Genomic DNA, 12,770 nt, shown 5'->3' with positions numbered 1-12,770 from the left:
CGCATTTTGCGTTGTTACTGACAATGATCGCTACCAGCGAGCTTTTTATGAAAGCGATTTTCCACTAAATAAATGTCAAGCTTATTTACGTTTTTGGGGGCATATTTTCAGTTAGCAGATGGTACTGTTTGAATCGCGATTCCATCTTCTACTGCCGGTAACGTTGTAGAATAATCTTCAAAGGGGGTTCTTTATTAATGAATGAATGCAATGAGTAGGCTAAATACCTGAAAATATCACGAGAAGGGAAAACTTAAAAGGACGTTTAAATCATAGAGATTAGGTCAATTTTTACACCGCTCTGCCAAATTTATTCGTTTTGATTCAGCTATGAGGCTGCCTCTTGCAGGGGAAATGAGAAGACATCTATTTCATTCTACACTTCACTCGTATTTTGAGTTGTAAATGAGCAGCAACAAATATATGCTTTTAAATCTATGTAATCTTTATAAATAATAAGTATGCATTTTTATATAAAATATACAGAAATACAGACCCCTGTGCAACCGATGCAAGCAAGCACACCCTACAATTTCCCCAGAAATTGTACCCTCTCTAGTTCCAAACACTCTGTGGTTCTATAGTTTTGGGACACTTATTTCTTTTCTTTATTTTATCTAGAGCTTCAGAAACTCCCTTTCAAAGCTATGTTCCGAACGCTTAAGATGCTTTCAGTCTTGGCCGGCATCCTTGACGACGTTTGTAGAACAAGGGAAGAAGTTAGTAGGGCGCTCATGGGGTCTAGGTGCGGTCTGTATGCGAGCTTGACAGCTACCCTCCATGGTGGGTGCATGAGGTGTGAATGAGTTAGTCTGACCCCCCCCACACTCACCATAGGCGGTCATAGTTCCCACGTAGGGGCCGTCCATGACGCTCTGGTTCTCCTCGGCCAGGGCCTTGATGTAGCGCTTGCTGAGGTCCAGGATCTGCTGCCTGAGCATGGTGCTGCTCTCGTGGGTGGAGCGCTGCTGGATGGTGAAGTGCAGCAGCATCATCCCCCAGATGAAGCCGAAACTCACCAGGAAGAATCCCAGCTTCTGGGACGACAGCTTCCACAGGTAGGGCGTCGCCATGGCGACCGGGAAGCGGAGCGGAGCAGAGCCGCCGCCGCCGCCACCACCGCCGGAAACGGGGTCGGCTCCAGCAGGTGCGTGCGATTGAACGATCGTTCGTGTGTGTGTGTGTGGGGGTGGGGGTGGGGGGGGGGGGGGGGGGTTGGAGGCAGGGGAGGGAGGACGGATCAGGAAGGGAGGCGGGGCATGGTTCTGCTTCAGGGGACCGTCCTCAACGACACGCTCTCCAACAGTCGCTCAGTCGGGTCTGTGTCCAGGTCCAGCACCAGGCTGCATTCTACAGAGGGAGGAGGGGAGAAACATCAGCTCATTGTTAGGATAGCAGAGAGCAGCAGAGTTACACCACCGTGAGACACATGGGACAGGGACATTCCCCCCGAGGCAAGTAGGGTGAAGTGCCTTGCCCAGGGACACAACATCATTTTTCACGGCCAGGGATCGAACCGGCAACCTTCTAACACACTCTTTCAGAACTAATAATGCATTTATGAACCCAACTGATTTTTGAGCAGATGCTATCTCCTTGTACTGAAGGAGGGCTATCTCCTTGTACAGCAGGAGGGCTATATCCTTGTACTGAAGGAGGGCTATGTCCTTGTACTGAAGGAGGGCTATCTCCTTGTACTGCAGGAGGGCTATATTCTTGTACTGAAGGAGGGCTATGTCCTTGTACTGAAGGAGGGCTATGTCCTTGTCCTTCAGACAAGGTTACTGGTTATTCTGCAGGATAGGCACACATAATGCTCTGATATTAATACACCGCTAATGCACCCCATCGCATTCAGCAGTATCAGAAAGAGTCGTGTGCGTATGTGTGTCGTTGAGGGGGGGGGGGGGGGGGGCGCAGGGTCAGAGGAGTAGAATAACACAACCACAGTGAACCTGCCCCCAGGGGGCTAAGATCGAGTCATCTTTCTATTTTGAAAATGAAAAAAGTGAGGGGAGGCTCACATACGTTGTTGTTACTGATCTATTAGTCAACATGAATCCCTTTGACAAAACTGGAACAAACATGCCAAATATCTGCATATGATCCTGGAGCAGTAAACCCACAAACAAGAAAACAGTCCACACTATTTCACACTGTCCAACTCCTCTACATCCACAGAGCGACACCACCTCACGGTAGCAGAGCCCAGGTTTACAAGAGTATGCAGAATGTAGCAACAACCCAACAACATTTTATTTTTATTTTCTTAACTACCGCTAACATACAGAACTGTCTGTCATTTTGAGTTCGAGATTCTTCTTCTTCAGTTACAAGTTCACCCCTTCCAAGACTTCCTCATCCACCGGTTCATCCCATCCTCCCATCGCTTCTACTAAGCTTTACATTTACATTTAGTCATTTAGCAGACGCTCTTATCCAGAGCGACTTACAGTAAGTACAGGGACATTCCCCCCGAAGCAAGTAGGGTGAAGTGCCTTGCCCAAGGACACAACGTCATTTGGCACGGCTGGGAATCAAACTGGCAACCTTCAGATTACTAGCCCGACTCCCTCACCGCTCAGCCATCTGACTCCCAAGCTTTCATCCTCTCCAGCCCGATGTGCTGCAGCGGAACCTTCAGTCCCTCTCCTACACGAGGGAGGCCTGCCTCTGTGACCAGCTCAGCTTGTTGCCAACCTGATGCAGTGACATGAACAAAGTTGGGGACAAACAGACATGCCCCCCCCGCCCCCCGGTGAACACGGCCGGGGTAACACTCTGCAGCCGGAACGGCGCCAGTGGTTTGGCTTTGGGCTTCTATTGCACAAGGCGCCGTGACAAACGGCACTAAAGTGTCACATTCTCTCTCTCCCCCCTGCCCCCAACCCCGAGGCAGGGTCTGACAGAGGCAAACAGAGAGTCTGGGGACCAGGAAGTGAAACTGAGTGGTGTAGCGAAGAGCCTATAGCAGCGAGCAGCATGCAAGTAGTTTACTTTGCTACAAGGCACAGGCATGACATGCAATTTGGTTGTTCCGTTTCCTCGCCAAAACTTGATTTTGTGATTGGATTCAGCGTGGGAGGAAAACCACGTCCGATTCAAAGCGTCACACTCAAAGTAACAAGGAGAGCAGGGCTCAGACGTGTGGGATATTGCAGGTAAAGTTGCGAGTCACACACTCCAGATTTATCCAGATCCAAATGTTTTCAGAAAAATTTTACTTCCCCCACCAGTTACACCAAATAGTATCTGACATTTCCGCACCAATAAAAATACATTAAAAAAGAACCCCTATAAAATACCAATACCGCCCCTAAGATGTGATGTCAAACGACATCTCCACGCATATAAACTAATAATCTCTTTGTGCCACCTCTTGGATGTAGGCAACGTAGAGAAGGACGACTGAATAGAATATGCAAGCAGTCTGCAGCCTGATGAGTGAGCGTGTTTACAATGCTGTTTCAATAAACCCACTGCTAAATAGACTGTAACCCAACACATTAGACCCTGTGTAGGAAGTAACAAAGGCTAGATCCTGAATGTGAAACTCCTTCATAGCAAAACCAAAAGACACGCCATAATAGGGCCTATTCAGTGGTAGACCGAGAGAAACTTCAGTTTATTCAAAGTTTCAAAGCCTCCAGTTCAGATTGACCCTAAATAACATGGCTGCAGACTGCAGAGCGGAGAGCAGGAAGACAGCGTTGATCCACCTGTCAGATAGGGCTTTAGAAACGGGCCTTATGCAGCAGCTGGGCTTGGTTGAGAGGCCAGCCACGGCCAGGGATATAAAAGAGAATTATTCATCTCAGACGGTCTTTGTTCCTAGTCCTCTCTCTCTTTTTATCAGTCCCCAAACAGCAGCAGGTGTAGGGCTAAACACAGGATCTCCCACACTAGCAGGAGAACAGCACAGTGGATAACTGCCCAGTGACAGAGTAGGGGGGGGGGGGGGGGGGGGGTTATGGGGAGAGGGAGAGAGAGATGCATGCAAAACAAACAGCCTGAAGTCTTCAAGTCAGCTGAAGGTAAACATGTAGGCCTAAAGATAAATATGAAGGCCTTCGGCAAACTAAAATGACCTTTTCATGAAGTCCGTTCTAACTTCTGTAACTAGACGTTACGCTTTACATCTCTTCAGCAAAGAGTCAAGACAACTTGAGGAGAGGGGAATTCTGTTACGGAGCGTAACAGAATGTTCAAATGTTTCTGTCACATGGTCTTGCAAAACTTTTCTGAACCTGGTCGAGACCAAGGGGGAGATTTACAGTCACACTTAGATCACACAGTACCGTGTGGACTTGGAGGAATATTCACAAAATGTAGCCTAACCTGTTGTCCGCTATGCTGTGAATGCAGCTGTGACACTGTCTCACATTGTAATATCTCTCTCTCTACCTTTCAATCTTTCTCTCTCTCTCTCTCTCTCTCTCTACCTTTCAATCTTTCTCTCTCTCTCTACCTTTCGCTTCTCCTCTAACATATTTCAAGGTCTCTCTCTCCGATCTTCAACTATAATAATGAGAGGCAGCGCAGGGTATTCTTTTCACTTCCAAAATTATTAAATTAAATAACACACTCTTTCAGAACTAACAATGCATTTATGAACCCAACTGATTTTTGAGCGACCTTCGCCCAGATTGGGACAATAAGTCTGAAGACAAAGAACGGGATAAAAAGAAGATGTCAAAACCAAGGCACTTTAAATGCTGCTGTGAGGGCAGCCCAGCATGACAGCATCAAGGACAGGGCCTGTGAAAGGGTCAGGACACCTTTGCATGCAACACCCAGGCCCGGATAAAAACCTCGTCACCTTTAATGCATCGGACTTGTAACTGGGCCAGGGCTACAGTAGGAGAGCTCTCTCTCACTCACTCACTCACACACACACCATGATATAAAGACTTTTGTCAATACATCCACACATAAATGGCGCAACTTTTTTTATTTTTCAATTATAACATTAACCTTTTTTTCCAGTTCAAGTGTAGGACGTGAATAGTTTTCTGCACAACAAGTTCAGCACAGGACTCACAGTCATCTTACCTTTTCCTGTTCCTCATCTAAAGTAATGACTAAAGGAACACATTCCCATTAAATATCTGTGACCGCCTCAGGGGACCACGCCCCCATTGGCACCCTTTGTCTTCAGAATACGATTAGGCTAACAATAACAGAAACTATTTCCTTGAGTCGCACAGCAGAACAATTGTTTAAGGGAAACTGAATGTTGTCAATGCTGCCATACAGATGCTCAAAAATTGAGAGCCAGTTGAATGGCAGTCAACCAGTTCTGCAGTCATGCTACACAAGCTTCACAGACTCACCTGTCCTTCAGCATGGTCACATTCCCTCTCATTCTTAAGTCATACCATACAGGAGAGCGCATCTAAGCCAGGGTGCAAAATAAAAGCCTTGATCTACAGGCTATATGGTGCTAAAATATCCCAAAGGGAAACACAAAAACAACATTACAACAATTAATCTTTCAGCACCAAAACATCTCGAAAGGGACTTTTCAAGGTGACTTACTTACTATACCATGAAGGAAGCAGATATAGGTTTATTTGATTCAATCTCATCCACCCTCTTTCATACTCCACCCCTTCCCTCGAAGGATTTCTCTTTTATGCTTCGTTGATCATTAGGTTCCATAAGTGCAATCCAAACTGCCTAGAGGCTTCAGAGAAATATCTGCACTGCGCTTACAAATCATCAAGAACCCTTAGGCGCTTTCACTCTGCAACCTGCAGTGTTGATGAACCGGTATCTCCTGCTTTGATTGGTGTGTCGCAAAGCCCCCGGTCCCCACAGATGCGCACTAAAACAGGAAGCTCAGGGTTATCTTCACGTCACCCTATGAAAAACTACCTTATATTTAAATCATGCACACACACACACACACACACACACACACAACACACTTCCTGACCTTTTCCCACGCTAAAAGGTTATTTATTCTTTAGATAAAAAAAGGGAACTTAGTATATTAGAAGCTATATATCTTACAATTCCTCTTTTTTCACATGTATCAAGCCTGTTGGCTCCCGGAGACCTCTATGAAACCTATGAGTGTTGACAGCCAGCTTTGGCCTGCCCCTTATACAAAGCCAGCCTGTCTGAGGTTTTACTGCAGCCACAAGATAAACAGTTGTATTAAACTGCACACCCAATTTCTCAAACAAACAAACCCACAGACATACATGATTGTATACAGATAAACATAGGATTACTCGTAGACTAGGTGTGGAGGGAACGATATCCAACAACCATGTCAACGTCTCCATCTCTGCTCCCCTCTTAGGTCTCTTCTCTACATCGCTGCCGCCCTGCTGACAGAACCAGACAGCAGAGCAGGCTTCATCCATTTGCTTTGCGATTTTTTATTTATTTTTTGCAATATTGCAGGCAGCTCAAAATAGCCCCCACTGAAGCAGCCAGCAGGGGGAATATTCCACAGGGACTCGCAGACTGAGGATCTCAGGATTAATTCCACTGCATCACTCTGGGCCTGACAGAGCCCACATCCTACTGAACTGGAATAATGCTCTGTAAGAGCCTGTCCGCTCACTCACATGTTGCATAACCAGGCAGGGCAGAGAGGGACATGCGGATGACGGCAATCAATAATGCAGCATTCTTTCCATAAAATCTATTTAAGAAAAATCTTTTGATGCTTAAATAAATGTAATTCTCTGACACAACAAACCAGGAACCGCAGCAATTGTATGTCTTCACGTAAGCGTAAAAGATGGTTCAGGTCTGGGTGCTTGAGAGCGCTGCCTTCAGACTCGAAAGACGCAAAAGTAACCTATCTGAAAGCAAACACCATAAACCTCCACAACTTAAGTACAAGCTCCAGATATTGGATAGCAAGTCTTACACGTGCTATTGCTATTCTCTCTAAGCTGTTAAGGGAGTAAACACAGCACAGTTACCTCAGAAAAGCGAACGTCTTTAGCTCAGACTGACGCTCCCTAACCTTCCAGCCGAGCGCTGGGAGCCAGACAAGACGTGTCCTCCGGGGGAGACGTGATACAGATGATAGCCATGCTGTCATGGAGACCGCTGTGACTCTGCATCTTAATGGGCTCCTTCACACAAGCCCCTCCTCTCAATCATTAATTCAGATCTCCAGACAAATGGGCAGAGCGGGCTCCGAGCGGGCTACGCTGCCCCGGTGGGGCAAGAAAAACTCCTGCCACCACACAGCAACTCCTCTCTAGGGGGAAAACCCTGCACCCTGATCGAAATATCCAAGAATCAACTTGGCTAGACTGAGACGGCTGAGGAGAGAACCCACTGAGAACTAGGCAAACGTGTCAGCCAGCCCCCAAATTAGCTACACCGTCTCTTTATGTTTCCTGCTGTTTTGACTGCAGCTCCTAGTAAGGAAATAACAAATCGAATACATTTCCCATTTTTACTTAAACAAAGACAAATAAAAGCCTCTTTTCCAGGAAAGTAATGCATTTAAACAATGGAGGAGAAACAAGTGCTTAAGATGAGTCATGCAGAAACAATAAGAAAGACAAAAGAGCCGCAGGCTGCCAGGGATGAACCCCCTCGGCATCGTGTTAATCACAGATCATGTGACAGTTGTGTCGTAAAGGCTAGGCTGCATGTCTACTGGAGGAATCACACCCCTCACACCAACACAATCATGTAGGTGTCGTCAGTGGTAGAGCATTTGACTGTAGGAGATCCGCGCATGTCCGTCAGTCTGGATAAAAGCGTCTGATAAATGAATAGCCTAGATTACATTCCCCTCCTTTAGGTGAGCTTTGTCGGTGTAAAAGTCATGCCCAAAATGTGTTCACATTCTTAGATCCAACACTGTCCTAATCTAATCTAACGTCAGAAGGATCATAAACCTTGAGGACAAAGAGACGTTTGTGCAAGACGTCAGGATACAACATGATTGTAGGAGCCGACGCTATAAGCATAAAGGCAAGCCCGAGTTTCAAAGGTTTTGCATGCTCGAACTGTTTCAGATCTCATGACCTCTAAACAAGTTGATGAAGCTGAAACCTAGGACGGGCCAATATGGCGGATATCTTCCCCCCACTGTGGTTAGAAGTGACGTTGTCCTTGCGAATGAACTTCCTCAATGTTTCCTGTACCGAAACACGAAGACCTATTTTCACACGGACCACAAAAAAACTGATCCAGGCAACAAAGACACGGCTCTGTCCTGCCCTCTGTCCTCAGACGACCTGGTCAGCCGGCCTGCTTTCAACTCCTCTGGACGAGGAGTATCGTCTCCTGGACGTGTACAAAGCACTGCTCCCTGCGCCACTTTCCCCACCAGGAACGAGAAAGGTAATGGAACCCTGACACACGAGTGAGACGATCAAAACAACCCCAGTCACAGTGAAGCTGGCGTGACGGACCAGGCCCTGATGATAGGAGGTGCTGAGAGACAGGGCCGGTACCTCACCCAGGCTTTTCTTAGCAGCCAACTCCCCCGCCTCCCTGTCCCCAGCAGTGCAGTGTCTGCTCTCAGCTATAGGCTCGGCTACGACCCCTTTGACAAAGAGGATAGTGTAGTTGCGGCCTTTATGACATCATATTCACGGGCCCAGCCCTGTCCAGTAGATAACAGAGAGGCAGGGTGGGGTCACCCATCCAGTCATTCCAGGAGGTGACTGGATGGGTGACCCCACCCTGCCTCTCTGTTATCTACTGGACAGGGCTGGGCCCGTGAATATGATGTCATACAGGCCTGTACCACAGCAGAAGACACTGTCTAACACACACTGGACACACATGCAAACAGTCTCCTTCATGCTCTCACAAACCCTCTCTTTCTCTGTCTTACTCACACCTGAGCACAAGTTAACCACTTAGTGTATATTTAGTGAGTAAACCAACAGAGAGTTCTGTTCATTCCTGATATGAACAGGGGGCCAGTTCACTGCAGTGCCCCTGAAAAGAATCACTGCAGGACTGACTCCTGCATGGAGCTAAACTGGCCAAATTCAAACTAAAACTACTGTACTGTGCGGCTTATGACAAACAGTAAAAGTCCAAACCTCGGAAATACAATGCTATGTTTGCAACGTTATCAACCACCTCAATGATCAATATCACACTGTGAGTCTATTCGAAATATAATGGTAATTTTTGCTAAATTCAATGGAGAAAATGCTGCTCTCTTCCTGTGGGACCTCTGTACGATGGCCCTGCTCAGCTCAGGTTTCATGATCGGTACATTCAGTACAACCTGCGAATCCTATTCAGACAGACACATTTAAACTGATGGAGGCCATAGACCATCCCATTAACCCCAAAGCCACAAGTAGCCATTAAGGGTCGAACAACAATAAACCTGTCAGGACTACGGCTTCCGTTCTGTAAACACACAGGCAATGTGCCATCTTCCTAAAACCACACTGAGATATTCTGGAGGGAAAGAAGAAGGAAGAAGATCCATGCATGGAGTTTAAAAGAATTGACCTGTGCTTATTTAAATGTTTAAAAGCCATGGCATGCAATTAGCAGCAAGAAGTTAAAAAATATATATATAATGAAAAATGACTATTCACTCTAACACACTGTGTGAAGATATCAAATGATGTAATGCACTGTGTTGTTGCAATTAGCTTAAGAAATGAACAATAGTTAATATCTGTTTTTTCAAAGCAGCTGGCAGCTTGTCTCTGATGAAGCTGAAAATAACAAGCAGTGTATAATGTAAAATGCCTGCAGATGAAGCTAAAGGGAGGCTATTTTATTAACCTTCTTCCATCTTGCGCGAGACTGACCTAAAGACAACCGCATACAAAAATAAATAAGTAATAGATGAAAGAATCATTGGTCTCCAGGATCTGATATTGCCTGTGGCTAACTTGAATCAGAAGGCTATTGTATTCCAGAGGGCAGTGAGGATTGAGGGGGGACAGATGAGGGTGGAGAGATGAGGGTGGAGAGACGGGGATATTGAGTGGGGGGTACAAGAGAGGGGGGAGAGAGTGGGCCTTGGTTGTTACTGCATCCCACTTGCAGGACCTCTTTAATCAGAGAGAGACTTAGTGTTCCGCAGCTCTGGGCTCCATCCATCACACAGCCCACCTCCTCTCAATCCCTCCATCACCTCCAACTCTGACCAGCGATGCGGCCCCTACAATGTCTTGCCAGCAGAGCATGCCACTGGAGCAAAGCTGCTTTCCTGCAGATTTATAAGCCCAGAGAGCAGCAGCAAAAGGGTAGTTGAAAGAGCTCTCTATAAAAGGCAGAGCAGCACCAACCCAACAAGGCTTGCCTACAGAATGCAGTCCCCGCTATCATCACCGTGAGCTTTGTGCTGAATGCCATGGGGCTGAATTCGAAATTCTAGCTGATAAGATTCCCTTTAAAAAGAGGTATTGATAGTATAATTGTGAATCCTGAAAGCTAGTTATTCAACGCAATACGATAAAAAAAAATAAGTAGGCTAGATGTAGGACTTTATCAGGAAATTGCAGTATAGAAGCAATAGTACAAGTTCCTCTTATTTTGACCCACCAACTACACCAATGATTCCTAGTATTCTAGTTTCTGCACAAACAGTCCTCTCTTCAAAGAATTTTGACTAGATTAGATGAGATGGATTATGAATGGATTAGGAAACACGTTCTGGTCGTAGTTTTAGATTCATTAACTACAGAACAGTTCAATTCATTAGTAAAGTCATTCCCCTCAATTTAAAAACTGGACACCCAATTGAATGCAACATACTCCACATGCCTTTTACTTCGTCCTACTTTACAATTTGTTCTTTCTCCAAAAGATCACATATTGCCATATAGCCATTGAATCATTTTCTTACTGTTTTAGCAACAAAAAATCTCGATACTAGCTTCGGTCTCTGGCTAGCTAGCGTGTACAAGCAGAAGCCCCTGCTTCTGAGTGACTTACTACTTTGAATAAACAATGTCTAATTCATATCATGTAAAACTGAGACTTCAGATGTTCTAGTTTTGAGTTGCGCCTGGTAGTTAACTGATAATATTAAGTTATCTCGATGGCGAAATACTCGCATTAGCATCTCACGTGCAGTGACTCTTCACGGTCAGAGTATGATGATTAATATGTGCTTTGGACGTATATAGCTAGCTAGCTTAGTTAGCCTAGCTACCTCATGCTATGTCACTCGCCCAAAATTCCAGTTAACGTTAGACTTGTACTGATTACAGGCTAGCTAGCTGGCTATGAAATGTTAGATGACAGCGTAGCTGTAGAATATCTATTTATCAAGACAACATGGTGAACTGTAATAGTTTAGAATAATTGCTAATGGGTCTCTTCTTTTCACCCCTGATGTCATTGACTAAAACAGCAGCACCTCTCACACACACATCAACATTCAACTGCAGTGACAAGCCGCTCGCACAGCTGCGGTCGGCCGACAAAACACTGCTCTGTTCCTTTCTTTTTCTTACGTTAGCTACATTAGTTGGATGTATACTAACAGCGTAAATGAAGCCTCACCTTTTGGCTGGTTGTATATTCCAAATACAGGGACTTTGCTTATTCAAGTCACGAAACAAGAAATATCAGTCACAGTGAATGGGGTGTAGCGTTCTGCTTCAGCGCAGGAGCCGTTCTCGCTCTGCCCACTCCAGACCACCAGACGCATACAGTAGACTACTAAGGGATTATCTGTATGTGCACGTTCGCAAAGAAAACGAAAACAAACAGATTTTTTTGTCATGCAAAGGTTGTATAAAAGAAATCTGCAACAGCAAAGTATAAATATTTTCATAACGATTGCATTTCATAACGACATTTCTTAAGTCACGGTAGATAAATGATAATGATAATGAATATAACTGCAGCAGGCAATCACATGTATCGTATTCCCTTGCAAAAAAAAGCCTAATAGCTGACTAAATAGCAGAACAAACGAATTACAAATAAACAACTATTTGACATAGGTATTTTGTCTTGTTTTTTTCTTCACGGTTATTTTGTTAGTCTAGATTAGTACATTCTGCTGAACTGTGGAACATATTCTTTGTTCCTTGATGATAGGCTATTAAATGGAGAAAGAGTGCGATCATTAGGAGGGTTGAATGTGGATTTTAGATTGGATGTTTCATTGATTGCATCATATCCTTGGTAGGTTTATGGAAATGAAGGATCAAATACATTCTGGTGTGTAAAGGCTCGGGCTGATACACATTCGAAGCATTTTATTGAACCGGGCCCACTGGAGACAAGACGAATAAAACCTTTGTGATGGAGGACATCTAGTGGTCAATAGGTGACCCCACAGCGGTTCTGGAATATAAATATTATTCATAGGAGAGGCCCCACTAGAGGGCATAGGGCGTGTGCCACACGCATATTTGAAAACTTGTGTTTGTGTAGGCTTTAGAGTAATGTATTCATGCGTAGCCTACACCTATAGGAATAGGTTGAAGCCATTTAGACATAATTTGAATTTATAGACATTTTTTTCAAAGCGGGTGTGGAGGAAAATACCATGTTGCCTGTAAGTATTGTTTAATGCTGGAAGTCTCGAGTCGGAAAAAAAACTTTTTGTTGGACGGCTTCTTTGTCTAAGATCAGATCAGCATGTGTCAATTTAAATGCATAACCTACATGAGAACCCCAAAAGCTTAATGCTGTCTGAAAACTTAGATGCACTCTTAACAAATATCTATTGTAGCCTACAATTGTAGCCTATCGTAAGCGTATAGGACAAAGGTGAGTGTGAGTGCGAAGGCCAATCTGTACAACAAATCTTAGTATCATGTTCACAGTCTGAATCACCCTGT

The 12,770-nt window shown here is 45.0% G+C and overlaps 1 protein-coding gene across 1 annotated transcript in view; it reads right to left on the bottom strand.

Moving 5' to 3' along the window:
* Positions 1–11,620, bottom strand: part of LOC134007951 (alpha-1,6-mannosylglycoprotein 6-beta-N-acetylglucosaminyltransferase A-like) — a 63,431-nt gene extending 51,811 nt beyond the window's left edge. The window contains 2 exon segments of the mRNA XM_062447719.1: positions 833–1,350; positions 11,479–11,620. Of these exon segments, the coding sequence (XP_062303703.1) occupies positions 833–1,073 (241 nt within the window). The 5' untranslated portion in view covers positions 1,074–1,350; positions 11,479–11,620.
* Positions 11,621–12,770: the final 1,150 nt, after the last annotated feature.

Source organism: Osmerus eperlanus, chromosome 21 (assembly GCF_963692335.1).
Source record: "Osmerus eperlanus chromosome 21, fOsmEpe2.1, whole genome shotgun sequence".
Lineage (NCBI taxonomy): Eukaryota > Metazoa > Chordata > Actinopteri > Osmeriformes > Osmeridae > Osmerus > Osmerus eperlanus.
Note: the sequence above shows the minus strand (reverse complement) of the source record. Positions and strands in the feature narration are given on the sequence as shown.